At 33.8% G+C, this 18,804-nt stretch overlaps 2 protein-coding genes across 2 annotated transcripts; one reads left to right on the forward strand and one right to left on the reverse strand.

The window, feature by feature from the left end:
* The first annotated feature begins 2,204 nt into the window (after positions 1 to 2,204).
* On the forward strand, positions 2,205 to 10,221 carry LOC144553329 (uncharacterized). Its single transcript, XM_078301436.1, has 12 exons — positions 2,205 to 2,838; positions 3,420 to 3,831; positions 4,268 to 4,603; positions 5,031 to 5,345; positions 5,928 to 6,240; positions 6,328 to 6,472; positions 6,595 to 6,925; positions 7,033 to 7,143; positions 7,291 to 7,633; positions 8,109 to 8,334; positions 8,769 to 8,990; positions 9,932 to 10,221. Exons 1-12 carry the CDS (start codon positions 2,309 to 2,311, stop codon positions 10,083 to 10,085), a joined length of 3,438 nt encoding a protein of 1,145 aa, XP_078157562.1. The 5' UTR covers positions 2,205 to 2,308; the 3' UTR covers positions 10,086 to 10,221.
* Positions 10,222 to 17,191: 6,970 nt separating this feature from the next.
* On the reverse strand, positions 17,192 to 18,571 carry LOC144553331 (uncharacterized). Its single transcript, XM_078301437.1, has 5 exons — positions 18,428 to 18,571; positions 18,118 to 18,284; positions 17,953 to 18,028; positions 17,723 to 17,851; positions 17,192 to 17,633 (listed from the first exon to the last, which is right to left on the reverse strand). The coding sequence occupies exons 1-5, from the start codon at positions 18,528 to 18,530 to the stop codon at positions 17,365 to 17,367; spliced, it is 744 nt and encodes a 247-aa protein (XP_078157563.1). The 5' UTR covers positions 18,531 to 18,571; the 3' UTR covers positions 17,192 to 17,364.
* Positions 18,572 to 18,804: the final 233 nt, after the last annotated feature.

The following is an 18,804-nucleotide window of genomic DNA, read 5'->3' on the forward strand; positions in this document are numbered from 1 at the left end:
AAGACTTTAGTCATACCACTTTGGCCTCCGCCAATCTCATCATAAATATTAATAAGTAATATATAATTCATTTTTTGTTATTGGTTTGGTGAAGGTAGGACTTATGGTTTTTCATATAGTAGTTACAGCGTACATGTATATATGTACATATATTTGATATATTAACAAAAATATTGCTCAAAATAAAAAATAATATTATACATGCTTTCTTTATTTTTTTAAATAGCACGCGTAATAATTTTAAACCGATTGAAATTTATTTAGTCATTTAGCAAATAATGTAAAAAAATTAACGAAAGAATTTTATTGACTTTTTTTTATGATGGGTGACTAATTATGTTTCAATTTGAACACTAAAAGTTATTTGTGCTAATTGAGTTGATCATGCTGTTGTAATGATTTATGTGTGACAACTTTAAACAAATATCAAATGAAGCTGACAATAAAAATTATGATTTTAGAAATGGACCAATACACATGCATTGCTTAACATGTAAAGAAGATAGAAGTTCAAATAATTAAACATTAAGATATGTTTAGTTGGGTTAAGAATAAGCTATTTTTGAATTAATACTGTTCGGAATAGTCTATTTTGTGTTTGGTTGAGTTTGAATAGTTAGAATAGAGAATCTTATGTTATCATCTCCTTATTTCCCTTCCCGTTCCCTTTCTCTACGCATGCGATTTTAGAGCACACCATAAAGAAATCAAGAGCCAAATGTATAGATTATTTTCAATATTTGCATGTGTGTAAAATTAGATTGTCACAGCTTGTTTGTAAGATTAAAGGTTAGAAACCCAAACACCAACTCAAAAATCTCAAAAACTTAGTTAAACGGTTTTTAGCATAAATCGTTAATAACGGTTAATTTATACTATATAGAGATAAGTTGTTAATAATGATCCAACACTCATCGCTAATAACGATCCGATTATTCCGTTAGAAATGATTTATTCAAGATAAGTTTATAAAATCGTTGCTAATATCAATTATTTCTTTGCATACAACGATTTACTCAAAATACACGAACTGTGAAACTAACCAACGATTTTATGAACTGTTTAAAAAATATACTTCTATAACATGAAGTTTTTGTTAATTTGTTTAGGAAGAATTGTTGGTATATTCATTGAAACATTCTAAATTATCTATTTCTCCATCAAAAACATTCAAATATCTTATTTCCCATTTTTAATTAAAATACTTTCTCATTTTTCATTATATTCAGTAATTATGAATTTTTTTAATTTAATTAATTATTTAGTCCTATTTAATAGTTGAAAGACTTGTTTTTGCTCTATTTTAAAATTGACACGTTCAACTCACTTGATGTGGTCACATTTTCTGTAATATTGCCTAGCGCCAGCTGTGCAATCTGTCCCTATAGTTACTAGAAGAAATAACTATAGATATAGTAACAATATGCGCCAATAATTTGCGTTTTTTTTTTTAAATTTTTTTTATTTACGTTTTCGAACTAAACTCTGAATAAAACACATAAAAACGAAAAAAAACCTATAATACGTTTTATTCGTGAATAAAACGTGAGTCACGAATCTGTCTCAAAAAATAAAACAAAACGTGAGTCACGAATTATTCGCAAGAAAAATGCGAATAATTTTTTTTTTTTAATATTTTTTAGTTTTTTTGGGGTTCTTCTTTTTTTGCTTCATTGTTATACCGAATAATTCCTGAATTATATTCGAATCACGAACTTTTACCTTGCCAAACTGAACCCGAACTATTTATTTGTTACTATGACTGTAGAAGAAAAAATTGACATGAGAAAAACATAAGTTGCACGGCTGGCGCTAGACAAAATCACAGAAAAATTAATGGCGTGCTTCAAGAAAAATGTATGTGTACACAGAATATGTATTTCAACTATTAAATAGAATTAAATAATTAATTAAATTTATTAATTTCATATTTAGTATTTTAATTTAAAATGAATAACTTAAAAGTTAACCATTTTAATAAAAAAAATAGACAATATAGAATATTTCAATAGACATATCAATAATTTTCTCTATTTTTATTAAAACTTCCATCGTTAGGCTAAAAAAAAAGAAGAAAATAAAAAAAGGAGCATTTTAGCAGTGATTGGACTTGGATTCACTAGAATAATAATACAAGGCCTCCGACAGTACCCGCTCCATCCAGATCCAAAATTACCCATATGGCCCAATAGAACTCCTAAACGGCCCGGCCCATCTCTGTGCTCTCAATCCGTCGTCTCCAAGACTCCAACAAAAAGAACAAAGCAATCCAATTATCAGTACGACCCAACTCTATTAGCGCGCTAAAATGGAGGCTCCTTCGCCGGAGCCACCAGACAACCGCCTCACCACCGTCAACACCTCCACCTCCTCACTGTTCCCTGTTTTTCCTACGTCCTCAAACCCTACTTATTCCCTCCCTCCTGCCTCCTCTAACAACCCGCAGTGGCTCTCCAATTCCAGCTTCACCTTCGACGTCTCCGCTATTCACTCCGCTGTCGACGCCGTTCCTCCAGTGGAATCAGATGAAGAAGCTCTCGAGTCTCCGAATGATCGGAAGCCGCCAGTGGCGAAGTACGATCTCCTGCACTCTCCATCCCAGTCTGGTTTTGGATCGGGCACTGATGGAGAAGAGGAAGACAAGCGTTCCAGAAGAAAGGAGAGTAGGAAGAAGAAGAAGAGGAGGAGACGAGATAGAGATAAGCCGAGAGGGGGCGAGGCCAGTTCAAGGAAGTCGGGGGTTCAAGTCTGGGATAGGTCGGGTAAAAAACCCGATAAGGATTATTACTTCGATGCTAGAGGGGATTCGGATAATCTGGCATATGGTACCCTTTACAGGTATATTTCTTTCTAATTAACACTTGAACTCATCTGAAAGTTAATTATGTAGTGTAAATATTTCTCTAGCAGTATCCAATACTTGAATGCATGCACATTAAGGTATTTTTAAATGCTGATTAGAAATGGTTAGAGTGAGGCTACGGTACTTGCAAAGTGCAGAACAGTAAGTGCTGTGGATCAATCTCTGTTACAAAGTTCAAACAATTGATCCGAACAGTTCAACTTCCACATGATCTCTATATAAAAATGTACTTGGAGACCAAATTTTTCATTTTTTAGAATTGTTTTACTATTTTTTTAGATAGGTAGAAAATCACCTGATCTAAAGATTTTGAAAGTAGTGACTACCTATATAAGAAATGTATAATTTGGTCTCCAAGTATATTTTCGTATGACAATCATGTTGGGCGGTTTGGATTGATTGTTTGAATGTTGAAAACGGAGATACGATAGCATGGACTGATCCGTGCTTTGCAAGTACCATAGTCTCACTCAAATGGTTATTATAATCTCCTTCTATGTATAAAAAATGCCAGTGGAACAATTTCAATTGCCTGATAGTGAGAAACTATTTGTAGAATGGACATAGCACGGTACAAGCTTCAGAGTAATTCAGATCCATCTGGGCATAATTTCAAGTTCTTTGATCGTACAAAACCGTCATTACATTTGGGTGAAGATGCAGATTTAGATGGTTTGGACAGCAAGGCCAGATCTCGAGGCCGTTACTTTTCGATCAAGTACACAGCTTTAGAACGAAACAAGGGTTATAAGCACCTCAAAATTTCACAGAAAAATAATCAATTTATGGTGCCTGAGGAGTATATTCCTCTGGAACCATTCTCTCTCCATGAAAATGATGGCGATTCTTCTGAAGAGGTCGAGGAGTCATGGGAAGATGAGATAATTAAGAAAACAAGGGAGTTCAACAGGATGTCTCGTGAATTTCCACATGATGAGAAAGTATGGCTGTCTTTTGCTCAATTTCAGGTAAATATTTAGAATATTTTCTTTTAGCAAGTTCATTTGTCTTTGTGTAAGTTTCAGGTAAATTTGTTTTGCTTAATTGTACTTTATATTACGTGCTTTATTTTATTTTATTTTTTTTCTTAATTATTATATTTGGTTTGATGAAAGGAGCTTTGGATACAATGCCTCATGCAGCTAGGGTCAAAATTGTTAGTAACTAGTAATTGATGTAATATCAATATACCTTAAACATCAAGCTAAGCTAAACAGTTTTGTGCCAGTTGCAAAATTTATGAAACGTTTGTTGTTAACTGACTAATTGGAGAAGCCTCGGTGTTATTTGCTTAGATGATAAATATTGGTTGTTGGTTTGAAAAAAAAAAAATTCCAACAATTATTATGTGACTGATTGTAAAGTGATAAATTATGAACTTTGAATTATGACCTTTGTAAATAGGATAAGATTGCAAGGTCTCAACCTCAGAAGGCAGTGCGGTTGCAAACTCTTGAAAAGAAAATAAGCATACTAGAGAAGGCCGTGGAACTTAATCCAGACAGTGAAGAGCTCCTAATTTGTCTCTTGAGCTCGTACCGAGACAGAGATACGACTGAAGCACTCTTCGCTAGATGGGAGAGAATACTAGTCAAGCATTCCGATAGTGTCAGATTGTGGAAGGAGTATCTACTTGTTCGCCAGGGTGAGTTCTCCCGGTTCAAGGTCTCTGACATGCGTCAGAGCTATGCTTATGCTATTCAAGCTCTATCTTTAGCCTGCTACAAGCTCTCTAGGCAGGTTCATCTCTACCGTTCTTTTCTTTCAGTTTCTTGTTCTCTTTTTCCTTTTTTAGTTTAATCGTAAATTTATGAAATTTCATTATGGTGTGAACGCATCAGAAGAGTCTTCTTTCAGGAAAGCAGGGTGGTATAGTGATTATTAATGATACCACTGTTGAAGCACAGAAGTGGTACCACAACAGTTAGAGTTAAAGGCAATGTGCGCAAGAGACATAGGATAGACTCTGCCAGAATATATTTTACTTTTATTCCAGTGCTTTTCAGTATTTGGTGGGGGTTTCTAACTTTATGCTGTATGTAATTATGTAACTATGTAGGCTGTGAATACTTGTTCTTATTATTAATGCAATCGTCACTGGGCAACTTCCCAATGACCTTCAAAATAGAAAAATTATGAAATTTTGTTAATTTCTTTAATCATACAGGATTCTCAAATTGGTGATCAGGTGCGGCCAAGTTCTCTCCTAGTGCAGATAGAACTTGGTCTAGCTGACATCTTTGTAAATCTATGCCGGTTTGAGTGGCAAACAGGTCATAAAGAGCTAGCAACTGGCTTGTTCCAATCTCAGATTGAATATAGTTTGTTTAGCCCAATCTTGGATCTCACACCAGGAAGCAAAAAGAGACTGTTTGAGCATTTTTGGAATAGTTCTGGGTCACGGATCGGAGAAGGTGGGGCCCTAGGTTGGTCCTCGTGGCTGTCAAAGGATGAAGAAAGGCAGAGGAATGTACTCATGCAGGTAAACTATCAAGAGGAACCGTTTCTGTTGTTATTCCTGTAATGACTCGTACCTACAACAAATGTGATGCTAATATGCTTTAGTATATAAGACTATTGGTAAAGCACCGGTAGTGTATTTGCACGAACTGATTGTGTTATCATTTTGCAAGTGATCCCATCATTTTGCTGTATATTTGTAATTGACACCCATCAGTTTTTTGGTTATTAGCTAATGACATCTAGCAATCAAAACACATGGTGTAAACTAATGAATGGCTAAACTACCATTTTATACAAATAGCCTTTGCATATTTACTTCACCAAACATTTTGATAACAAACCGATGCAAATTTTGAACCAGCATTGAAGTTTGTTTGTGCTTGATTTTATTCCAATTGCTGCTTAATGGAATTATAGACCACACGGTCAGTGGAGTTGTCAATACTTTATAGAATTTAACTATGCCATCACACATTCGTGCTGAACCACAATTGAGGCTATTAGCAAGTATCTAAATTTTTTATAGTTGGTTAATACAAGAAATATCAGGTACCTATTTTCTGGTACAGTACATTGTCAGTAAAAGCTCTTTTCTGTTCAGGAAAGCTCACAAGAGGTAGAAACCGGAGGATGGAGTGGTTGGTTTGATCCTCGATCAAAAGAGAGTGAAACTAACACGGAATCTAATGGCGAAACAAGAGGAGAAACTTCTATTGCTGAAGAAAACAGTGAAGGTGCCTCTGATGATGAAAACAATCAAACACAGGATGTTGAGTCGTTACTAAAGAAGCTTGGTATTGATGTTGATTCTGAGTCTCATAGTGAGGTTAAAGATGCTAAAGTTTGGCATAGGTGGTCTGAGGAGGAAGTATCAAGAGGCTACAAGCAGTGGATGCCTGTTCGTGAAAATGCCGGTACATGGGATTACCCCCTTCCAAGCTCATTTTATTAAGCCAATGTTTGTTTTTTTAGTAATGCAATGTTCTTTTAAAATGGATCAGCTCATGAAGAAGGTGGTGAACAACTTTCAAGGGTGATATTATTTGAAGATGTGGCTGACTACTTGTTCTCATTATCATCAGAGGAGGCTCGGTTTTCCCTTATCTGCCAGTTTATTGATTTCTTCGGCGGAGAAGTTTCAAAATGGTATTTTTTTAGGACTTTCTTTTATTGTCTATTTGTGTAAGGTATGTTTTTGTTGAATAAATTTAACAAGAAATGCACTAATGGTACAATGGTCATAATTGTTTTGTTTTTGTGACTTCCAGGAGTTGTACCAACAATTCAAGTTGGCTTGATAAAATCCTGAGCTTAGAAGCTGTTCCTCGTCAAATTCTTGAAGATTTGAGAATTGTCAAGGATAATGAAGAATTAATGTCTATTTTGGGCAGTTCAAGTGATTTCTCAAGAGATGCAACAATGGTGAAATTTCTAAAGAACTCAATAGTACTATGCCTTGAAGTTCTTCCACGTAATCACATTTTGGAGCAATCCCTTCTTGATCTCGAAGAGTCGCTTTCTACTACGAATAATTTGTCCTCTGATTTGGTTAATCCATCCCGTGCATTGGCTAAAAGCCTGCTGAAGAAAGATCGTCAGGTACATAATGACTTTATGTCCTGTAATTTTTGTCAAAAAACTAATTTGTTGAATCTCAAGAAATTTGCACTAATTATTTTTGCAATTTTTGCTGACTTCCATGGAAGGATTTTCTACTCTGCGGTATATATGCACAAACCGAGGCAGCCCATGGTAACATTGATCTTGCAAGAAAGATATTTGACATGGCTTTGTTATCTGTTGAAGGAGCTCCAAAGGTAATCCTGCTTTTAATGGTTAATAGAAATGCTTTTGTTTGATGAGATATCCCTGTCTAGAACTTGAATTTGTTCTCACAGTTCTGATTATAAATTTGTTCTTGAAACTATATGAACATGTATCTAAATGTGTTAAATCAAAAGTAGGATTTTCAAGACAAGGCTTCCCTGCTATATCTCTGGTACACCGAGGCGGAGATGGCTTTTAATTCCGAGTCATCTGTTCAGCGTGTCTTGCACATCCTTTCCTGCCTAGGCAGCAATGCTAAATACACCCCGTTTATATCCGCTGTGCCAAGCCCTCAGATATTGCAGGTACGTCAGGGTTTCAAGGAGCAGATCAAGAGTTTGAGACCTGAATGGGCTCGTGGTTCTATAAAGGAGAGTGCTATTGCTCTTGTTTGCGCTGCTTCTTTGTTTGAAACCATAACATCTGGTTTTTCTTGTGGGCTTGAAGTAATAGAGGAGGCCTTTTCTATGGTACTTCCAGGTCGGTTTTTTTGTTTTTTAAATAAAATTGCAATAGACACCCAATGTTACCATTGAATTGCAGAAAATACATCCTTCTCATTATTTGCCAAAATATAAAATGAGCTTACAGTGTTGGGGGATGCAACTTAATTGTACATATTCCAAAAATTTAGTCAACTTCAACATAAAAGAAAAAAATATCAATAAAATAGACTGATGGACTAAACTGAAATAATGCAGTATGTCAACCGAGAACTAGATAAGTACAGTTCACGCTTGGAACTTTTACAAGATGTCATTTTTCATGTTATTATGATTAACAATGTGATAAAATTGACAATGCAAGAAGACTTTTCCAATAATAGCAGGACATTTTTGCAAATAGTGCAATCAGGAATTTTTTATGCAATATGTTGATCTTAATTAATTTCTGTTTTGGATTTATGTGGTTTTCTAAATTTTCCATTAATGTTTTTTTTTTTTTTTTTTTTAAGAAAGGAGAAACCACAGCTTGGAGCTAGAGTGCCTGTGGGAATATTACATCAGGCTTATCCTTAGGCACATGAAACAACTAAAAATGTCGAGGGTATGGAAGAGTGTTTCTCAAGGATTACATATCTACCCGTTTAACCCCAAATCCTTCATTGCCATGTTATCTCTCAGTGCCTTCTACAGTGTTTCTAGTAAAGTTCGTCTCATACTTGACAAAACTGCTCAGAGGTTTGAGTTCTTTCGTTTTGGCATGGTTCTGAGCAAATTGTACCTAAAATTGTCTATGTTTGAAGATAACATCAATATTTCCCATATATGTCTCTGACATCTGTCTATTTGAATAGACTAATATGATGGATATTATGGAATGATAGCATTTTTTCCCATCCTTGAAGTGATTTTTTTTTTAAAAAAAAAAAAATTGAATTCAAACATACAGGATTTATATGAACTAGTTGCACAATTATATGTTTGAGTTAAGATGGAAAAAGTAGAGACAATTTTGTTCCCTTTTCTGTTTGCAAACCCAAAGAAAGTCGTATTAGATGCAGGCATAAAAATAATGTAGTGTGAGCAAACATGTAACATTATTGTTCTAATTTGTGCAGGCCCAAAATATGTTGTGGGCTTATTTGTGATCATTGGTTCTTTCTTCTTTGTAGGAACCCATCTGTAGTTGTCTGGCTTTTTGTCATATCTTTTGAGTGGGGTAGAGATGGGTCCCACAACAGGATTCACGGGCTGTTTGAAAAAGCTTTGGCAGATGACAGATTGCAGAAGTCAGTGCTGTTGTGGCGGTGGTACCTTGCTTATGAGACAGAGGTCAATTGTAATCCCGGTGCCGCCAGACGGGTTTTCTTCCGAGCGATTCATGCTTGTCCCTGGTACTTTTACATCTAATCCCTTTCTTCCTCCTTTAATTCGGTTGTCATGTATGCGAAACAGTTGGATATAATATTGCATTGACATGATGAATTGCCACTCTTTTAGTGCCCCGTCATTCCCACTATAATTGAAATTCTGAATGACGATGTTCAAACCGTTGATCTTGTTATATGTTGTGAGTAATGCATCCATATATAAAATTATTGAGTATAGTATTTGTTCTGTACAATCAGGAATCTGGAGATTATAGTTTCCTTGGTAATTAATTTGGTACATTGATTTTTCCACCATGGTATGTACAAAACAAATTGTCGATTTTACAATTTTTTTGCATGATTTCATTACTCTAAGTAGAGTAAGATCAGTTTCAGATTTGTTGTTTATAAATTGGAATGTGTTCTCTGTCATGCATCCACTTTTTCTACAATACTTAAAATTTAGAACTTAAATGTCAAAATAATACCATTAGATATGATCTATATCATTTTCTCTATGCACACGTAAAAGATCACAACATCTTGATTTTCTTTTCATTAGTATCAAGAGCTTGCAAAAATACACTGATGCGGATAAATTAAGGACTTTGTTTTTTCAACTTATTGATTCATATAAAACCAAAATCGAAAAGTGATAATTTTTTATGTGCATGTAGAAAAAATAATATATATCACATCTAATTGTTTTATTTTGACATATAAATTTTAGCATTTTTGTTATTAGAAAATTAAAAAGTGGAGGCATGATGGGGGCACAAAAAATGGAGGCATTTGATCCCTCTTCGTTTATGCATACAGTAGTTAGGTGATATGCGATTATTTAAGGTTAAAAAATAAAGAAGAGAAAAGGTAAACAAAAATAATTGTAGTAGTGTGACAGCTCCACCTCTAAAAAGCATGGTTCTGAATTGTGACAGCGAAGTCTGTATAATTTTTCATTGCAGGTCGAAGAGTTTATGGTTAGACGGCTTCCAGAGACTAAGCTCTATTCTGACACTGAAGGAGCTATCAGATTTGCAAGAAGTAATGCATGACAAAGAGTTGCATATTCGCACAGATATATACGAAATACTGTTACAAGATGAGATGGAAGTTTGAGATTTTGTATTTATTGTTCTTATTCTCCTTCAGGAGTTGCATAACGGCCAGTTTGTTATTTAGAATGCCCTGATGTAGGTAACAGGTGACATAGATGTTGTACATTTTGTTGCTAATTATTTTACTTCTAATCTTTTTTTCACAAGTGCGTTTTTAATGCTCTGGTTTATATTTGTCCGAAATATTCTGAAGTAACAGGTTGTGTATTAGATGTCTGGTACAACTTCACAAAATGTACTTTGAATTTTCGAAATCTCCTGGAATTATATTGGAACAATAGTGCGATGAATATCGTGGAAGGAAATACTGCGGTTGAAAGTCAATTTTGACAAAGAAACGAATCCATGGTGTCATGATGGTTATATTTCAAGAAATGTTAATTGTTATTTTGCCTGAAAATTAGCACATGTTTATTTTGTTTGAATTATTACTTGTTAGCAATGACTGGTAGAAATTTGTAGGGGCCTGGATGGGTAACTAGCACGATAGAGACAACTGGAATCTAGGTCATCTCATGAAAAAAAATCCTACAGAGCTTGTCTTTGCTGATTTGTTATAATATCAACAGACCGTGTTTAAACGATTTTCTGAAGTTGCTCGGCTCAATGCTTTAATTGAATCCATTCCATTTCAACTGATTCCTTGCTTCATTTATTTAGCAGTAGTTTGCTTCATCTATTATTATGGAAAGAAACTATAGTTCATGAGGCGGAGTCATTGTGATTGGGGAATGAATAAGTGTCATCTATTTTATTGTAAAACTTGTAACTTCTAAAGAATAAAAATAAAAAATTTCAATTCATAGGAGATGCTTAGCACTCATTTGCTTACCTACCACACCCCCCCCCCCCCCCCCCCCCCCCCCCCCACACACACACACACACACTCTGATTGTTTGCCATTGCTATTGATCTACAGTGTGATGTAACTGATGTTTGTTTCGTTTGTTTGCGGATAGTTACTAAAATCCAAAATAAATTTGGAGCATTATTTTTCAACCTGGTTACTATTCTGAAGTATAAAAATTGTCTATTTCTTAATTCGTAATGAAATTTGGGATTTTATGTTACACTGTCAATTTTTTTTGGTTCAATGCTGGCTTTTTGATAAACCAAAAAAATGAGCTAGAGTGGTAATTAGAATAATATGATGGATAAGGAAAAGTGCTATTGGGAGAAATGCTTAGTGTATTTTGCAACTAAAATGAAATAACAATTATGACTATAAGAAGAGTATTATTTTTCTCTCCTCTTCTCTGTGTTTTTTTTTTTGTTTTTTTTTTTTAATATTTCAATCTTTTTTTTTTATTAGCGGGACAATGCTATTGTAGCATCCTTTTGGATAATAAATTTGTGTTTGGTAATAAACTTCACGTGAAATAATGTTGAAATAAATAGTTTCCAGACAACTTAACCTTTTTTCCTGTAATTAATACAGAAATAAATCAAATCAGATCAGAGCATTTTTCCTTCGCTTTTCAAAGTGCTTTGAGCTGCATGCATTCCACCTAGACTAGATTTTAAGTCTTTTCTGCATAACAGGGTAAATGTCTTGGTCGTTTTCTAATCATTGCAAAAGAAGAAGAAAAAAATATAATGAAATACTAGTGTTATAATCTGTCGTCTAACCTAGTCTCAGCTTAACAGCTTATTATCAACCACACTTTCTTTTTTGAGTCTGTTTTTGGACTAAAGGATGCTCTGCTCTGATATGTAATATGAAATGTGAATAGAACTTCCAACGTTTGAAAATTTCTCTTTTCCGAATCTGAGATTCCGAGTGTTTCAAATTTTTTTACAATAAGGCTCAGCACAACAACATTGAATCAGAGAGCATCAGAATGAGCTCTAATTAAATAAAATAATGACAGAATTAGTTTAATTTTACAAAGTCTGGTGTCATATACAAAATAATGCTATTTGGAGCAAACTCAAAATCATAAACTAGACAGAATACTCCATACCTTACTAAAGTAAAAAATTATAAACTATATAACTGATGTGCTGCGTGAAGTAAAAATAATCATGTTAATATCTATACCTCTGACTAAAGTTATTTCACAATTTTATATATTACATTGCTGGTTACGGTTGAGACTGTTCATATATGGTAACGCCTGCCCAAAAGCAGTACAATTCAACCGCAAAATATGGGTCTTTTTTGTTTCTTTCCCTTTTTCTTTTTTGTTCTCTGTTTGATGAGTCATGAATTGTGGGGATGCATGCGCATTCATACACTGTATTTTTTGACTTGCATTCATACACATGTAGCCTGAGGTGTGGAGGCAATGATTTCTTTTGCATGAAACGAAACAAAACCAACATCTTTCATTTCCTAAACCGAACATATATTGATCTGTCAGTTCGCCGAGTCCATGCAAAATATGGCCTATAGAAATTAGATAAACATAATATAGGATAATAGAATCAAAATTTTCTTTACGGTTTCTTTAGGCAATTCCAAAGGAACCGAAAAAATAATTCAGGTCCCTTTAAGATTCAGCATATCAACCATCTGATGCCACGGAAAATCGTTTAAAGAAAACAATTTTTTTTTTCAAAATCTGAAGACAATTTCATCTATTACTCTATATTATTTTCAAATAATTTCTATAAATAAAAAATTCTGCTCTTTCCTCATCTCTTCTCTGTCTTCTCTCTCCAAAAAAATGTGTTTGGGTTAGTGGGTGACAAAGAGGGGAAGAGTAGAAGAGACATCGGTTGAATAATGAATTGCTTATGATGGCTGTTGGACCAAGTCACATTAGTTCCCTTTTTGTTCAAATTATCTTTGACTTTTGTTACTGTAAGTAATTTGACTTAAGAGGTATATAAGCACACTCGGTAAGTATTGACTTAAGAGGATACATAATTAATTAGGAAAAGGTTTCTACCTTATTCTCTGATTAGACACTCAGTAAGTATAAAGTATTGACTTAGAGGATACCTAATTAATTAGGAAAAAGGTTGCTACTTATTCTCTGGTTTGTGCATTATATTTCTTGGTTTTGTAATCTCTCTCTCTCTGTTTTTTTTTGTTGAAATTGTGTTTTTGTAATCTTTACTGACCGTATTTTTCTTCTGAAATTGTTAGAATTTTTTTTTTATCGGTTCAAATATATTACCCATTATTATTATTATTTTAAATTTTAATTTAAACTTGAATACAACGAGGGGTGAATCTAGAGCCAATCACAGAGATACTTAACTACTGTAAAATTAAAATTTAATAAAATTTACCTTTGAAAAATATTATATGATTTTTTTGTTCGATATATTTATATGTTTTAGTAGTTATAAAATTATATTTGATGATTGTAGATATTTGAATTCAAATTTCACCTGCGCATTTTACATTCAGCTTTCCAATTAAATTTTTACCAATTTTGCACCTTAACACAGCATACGACTTTAAAAATCGTCCGATAGTCCATTTAATTCGCAATGTATTTCTGGTTGCTTTTTTTTTTAAAAAAAAAAAAGGCAAAATGTAAATTCTGATTCATAAAATATTAGATTACAATAGTAGACTAGGCTTGACACTTTAAATCCAGAGATCCTTTTAGGGGTCCACTTTAATGAACTTTATTTCTAATCCATGTTCCCCTCTCTCCAATAAAGTCATCATTGGCCTGAATAGAAGCACCACAATTGCCCAAATTTATACAACGCACCCAATTCGTATCCTCTGCGTTAACTCAAAAAGGAATCTTTTGAGTTAATGTATCTCAACTGTCCGATCAGCTTCAAAATTCGTGCGAATCAAATCCGCACTAATATTAAAGACTCCTATATTAAAGGTGAGAGACTGGATGGGCTCCGTTTACAATCAGACGGGTGAGATGTATCAACTCAAAAGATGCTCTTTTGAGTTAATGCAGACGATGCGGACTCCAAGGCACCAGCCCCATATCATATCGAGTGCGTATCCTCTGAGATATCTCAACTTTTGCGTGACCGACGTGTCCGGTGCCTATTCGGGGATGATGTAGGGAGTCAGTATTATGTGCTTTGAGATTCGTGCAGAACGTAGTTAAACGGTTGGGATATTACATAAAGTCACGCAAAGTTTGAGATATCTCAGAGGATACGAATTCCTCCAAGGCACCAGCCCCATATCATATCGAGTGCGTATCCTCTGAGATATCTCAACTTTTGCGTGACCGACGTGTCCGGTGCCTATTCGGTGATAGCGGCGGGGCTGTATTATTTATGCGTTGAGATTCGTGCAGAACTTATTTAAACGGTTCAAATTTTCCGTAAAGTCACGCAAAGTTTGAGATATCTCAGAGAATACGAATTCTATCATATCCTCTGGATCTAGGGTAGATTTTATATTATGTGCTACATAATTCAACAGTTTGAACACTACCAAATTACTGAGAATGATTCCAAAATTCTATCTTTAAAATCTGTTGCATGAGCTCCGCATGTCAACGATCAATGACATATAGTGTTATTGGATTCTATTGTAGCAGATCGAATCTTCCCTGAAAAATTACATTTACATATTGACAGGTCGGATTATTTCAACCGTTCATTTTTTTAATTTCAAATTATTGAAAATTAAATTAAAACTTGAAAATATATTATCAAGTTTCGAAAGATATTTATCAAGAGTAGGGAAATGAAATCCGCTGCTAAACTATGTTATCCTTACTGTCCTCTTTCTCTCTCTCTTCTCTCTCCTCTCTTTCAAAGAGAGAGACAGAAAAGTCGAGAGCACCCGCTGCTATTTTTCATTTTTCTTATAATAGCAGCAAATTTGGATTCAAGAGTAGGGTTAAAGTGTCCATTATTTAGTGTCTTAATCATACCTTAATTTTTTATTTTTATTTTCAAAGTCCGAACAATCAATATGAACTGTTTAACATGACGTCTATATTAAAAAAAATTTGGAGACCAAATTATATATATGTTTTTTGAAATTTTTTACTATTTTTTTAGATAGTTACAAAATTATTGTTTTTGAATGGTTCAAAATATTTTGGAAAAACAATAATTTTGTACCTATAAATAAAGAGGAGGGTTCAAATGCCTCTAATTTTTGTGCCTCCATCATGCTCCCATTTTTAAAAACTTTAATAACTCAAAATTTAAATCTTAAAATTCAAAATAAAACCATTAGATGTGATCTACACCATTTTATCTATGCACGTGTAAAAAATTATGGCATTTCAACTTTGTTTTGGTTGTCATCTTGAGCTTGTAAAAATATATACTAATGTGGAAATTTTTAGGCGTTGATTTTTTAACTTTTTGATTCACATAAAAGAAAAATTAAAATGTGATAATTTTTTATGGACACAGAGAGAAAATAGCATAGATCACATCTAACGGTTTTATTTTGACGTTTAAATTTTAAACTTTGAGTTATTTAAGTTTTTAAAAATGAAAGCATGATGAAGACACAAAAAATAAAGATATTTGAATCCTCCTCATAAATAAAATAGTAAAAAAAAAAGTTGCCCTACAAGCACATTTCAAATATAACTTTATTAAAAAAAAAAAAAAGGTCAAACATGATTGAATAAAAAATAATGAGATATTTTAACCTTATTCATCTACCAATGTAAATTCGATTTACTATAACTAAAATAACCGAACCATATTACGAAACGAATGAAGTGGCTCAGAGATGAATCTGACATGTGCACAGAATTGGATACCGCAATTAGCGGTCATCACTTCAGCTAGCATTACGGTACAAGACAATAGTTAATCATTCAAATGGGACAAATTTTTGTTAACACTGACCGTTTTTGCTGTATGGTTATTTTTTTTTTTCTAACTCGTGCCATATTTTTTATTGACATGGTTAATAGTTAATAGTATGGACAATGACATGACATTGCCATTGTTTTGAAAAATTTATATTTATTAGTATTGAAATGAAAAGTCTACATCGGTCTGTATGTCTTTAAAATTGTGGGGCTTTCAAAAATCCCGTGAACCTCACTTTTATTAGCCCGCTACACCATGCGGCATGTCGATAAGCTACAGAGAATCTGGATTTATCAACCTAAACAGAATCAAACTAACCCGGGCCCACTTATTTTGTAATTGGGCCGAAACGTCAACAGGCTCCAGAAAAAAGGTTGCTTTTATTTTGCTTAATTCTTTGTCTTGTCTTCTGCTTTTCTTTCTTTCTTTCTTTCTTTGTTTTTCTTTGTTTTTATTTTGTGTTGTAATTTTCCATCCTTGCTGTTAAATCTCTCATGCACAGAGATGCCCCGACCAGGATATATAAAACGACACTGTGCTTTCAACGCTTTCACATGCAAGAGAATGATCTCTCTGTGAAATGCGGTTAATTTCGGATTCCTTTTTTACTTCTTTTTGAGGCCTTGTATTCACCAAAGGAATTCTGTACAACATCTTGGCAGAGTCACAGACTATATTTTAGAAAAAAAAAAAAATCTTGAATGAAAAGAAATACAATGACAGCAATTTAACAATGACAATGCCCAAAATTATTTGCGGTAAAACTTAAAAGTGAATGGAAACCCAAAATTAACGGGTAAAAATATTGACAGAGCTAGTTTGGCTTCATACAGTGCACTAACAATAAAGTCAAACTGAAAAAGGATATGTATGATACGCTGCATGAAGCAAAACCAGCTCTGTCAATAGACCCAAAGCTAAATTTCAAAGGTCAAATTTACTATAGTTAAAAGGACTTGAAGTGGGCCCAGCAAGGATGAAATAGAAACAGATGCTGCTTGCCTGCTTCTGTTAATTTCTACATATAAGTTTGTCTTGTCTACAACCCCGCCTTTTTTTTTTTTTGTAAGAGTTCTTTATTCCCAAAGCAACAACCCAATAGAATCCGCATTAAAATTATCATACACTTTTCAACTAACAAAGTTCCTCTTCTTTAATTTCAATCTAAACCTATTTAAAATTTGAAGTCGTTTTTAGATAGGAAATTAAAGCTACAGGAATTCTGTCTTTTATTTCCCTTTTGGTATTTGGAATATTTGATGTACGCCTCACATTTCTAAATTTCAAACTTACATATGTCAGTATATATATATACGCCAAAACCTTAACCTAAACGCCAACAATTAATATACTATAAAATTACAAAAGGTAGAAAAGAAAAGTACATAGTAATAATTCACACAACAGTAACCTAATATACAGAGTCTCCTATCAACTAAGATTCAAAGATTATGCACAATTACCAAAAAAAAAAAAAAACAGAGAGAGAGGAAAAAAAAGGAAGAAGCAAGTACAGCACCATAATTCACATCACTACCTTAGAACAAAGTTTGTTTTCAATCTTTTGTTCTTATAATTGTAATACTACCTGTTCCTCTAGTTTGAATCTTCAAGATACTGACAACAGACTTTCCTGACAAGCCGGGACCACCAAATGACACCGTGGGACTACACGCGAATTCCCCAACAGGGTGCCGGACTGGTCGAGCTGGTCTTGTAAGAATTTTCTTATTAATGTCATCAAGTGTCACATCTCCTTGTAATCCAGCTGGTTTCACCGCCACGAATGGATGCACTACGCTGATCGGTCTTTTTTTCTTACTGCCTACATACAATTACAACAAACTTTCCATAACATATATAGTACATAAAAAAATTTCGATTAACTGGTGCATTTTCTTTTCCGGTGCTTACCTTTTGGAGACAAGATAAGAAAATTATGTGTAAACGAAGGAGACGATGGTTTTGATTTGGTACTCAAATTATGTGATTCTGTACTATTTAGCTCTGCTGCTTCTTGTGGGGGCAAAATGGGGCTTTCATCTGTTGTTTGAAAGTAGCAGCAAAAAGTTAATCAAAATAAAGTAAGCATATTGGAAGCATATTGGACTATATATGAGAGATGCACAGTCAAATTTTTTCACCTGATATAACTGTGTTTTCTGGAGTAATGCAATTCAAAATGTTTGGTGGATCAATTGAACTTGAATCCCAAAATTCCTGCATTATATGTGGAAAGTGGTTATAACCTGCTAAATAATTATAATATAGTTGGAATTATGGATAAATATTTAGACTACTATACTTACTTGAAAAAGATAATGCAAATCTTCATAATCAGCCATGTTGGTTTCATGAAGAGCAGAGAATTCAAATTCAAATTCTTTTCTTCTTCTTTTGCAATTATCACTTGAGTTTGCGAATGCATCTTGCAAATACCCGATTGATGCATCAGAGCATGACGAAGACTCCATACCTAATTTATTTATTCATAGAACACTCAATTCAACAATGAGAAAAGATACAGAAGTAAAAGAAAATAAAACACAGCAAAACTTGAAGCTCATGGCAGAGAGAGATGAGGAGATGGAATGAGAAAAGAGAAGATCTTGATCTTACTAGATGATATGATGTCATGAAAATCAGGAAAACCAAAGGAGAGATGATCCAAATCAAGCAAGGATTGGTGAGAGGAGAGAAAAGAAGGGTCTAAAGTCATCATGTCTGTCTCTTTATGTTGTCTAGTTTTGCGCAAAGAGAGTTTGATTCAGGAGCTGAGTTACAAGCTCTCTTAAATAGAAGAGAGGGATTAGCTGTTTGGCCTGGCGGTAAAAGTTAAAAAAGTTTTTGTCCCCTCAGTTATGACTACGTTACAATTTTTTATTTTTTATGCAGTAGATAATTTGTAAATGAGGAGGGTTCTAGTATTTCATAATTTTCTTACCGCATCATACTTTATATTTTTATTTTTAAAGTTCAAACTGTTGATTTGAACT

This window comes from Carex rostrata, chromosome 4 (assembly GCF_964058835.1).
Source record: "Carex rostrata chromosome 4, lpCarRost1.2, whole genome shotgun sequence".
NCBI lineage: Eukaryota > Viridiplantae > Streptophyta > Magnoliopsida > Poales > Cyperaceae > Carex > Carex rostrata.

Excerpts from the sequence above, each read along its gene's own strand:
- LOC144553331 (XM_078301437.1), bottom strand. The coding sequence starts at position 18,530 with ATGATGACTTTAGACCCTTCTTTTCTCTCCTCTCACCAATCCTTGCTT. Across the intron at positions 18,285-18,427 it reads TCATGACATCATATCATCTA|GTATGGAGTCTTCGTCATGC; the intron begins GTAAGATCAAGA and ends TAAATAAATTAG. Across the intron at positions 17,634-17,722 it reads TCTTATCTTGTCTCCAAAAG|GCAGTAAGAAAAAAAGACCG; the intron begins GTAAGCACCGGA and ends AATTGTATGTAG.
- LOC144553329 (XM_078301436.1), top strand. The coding sequence starts at position 2,309 with ATGGAGGCTCCTTCGCCGGAGCCACCAGACAACCGCCTCACCACCGTC. Across the intron at positions 4,604-5,030 it reads GCTACAAGCTCTCTAGGCAG|GATTCTCAAATTGGTGATCA; the intron begins GTTCATCTCTAC and ends TTAATCATACAG. Across the intron at positions 7,634-8,108 it reads CTTTTCTATGGTACTTCCAG|AAAGGAGAAACCACAGCTTG; the intron begins GTCGGTTTTTTT and ends TTTTTTTTTAAG.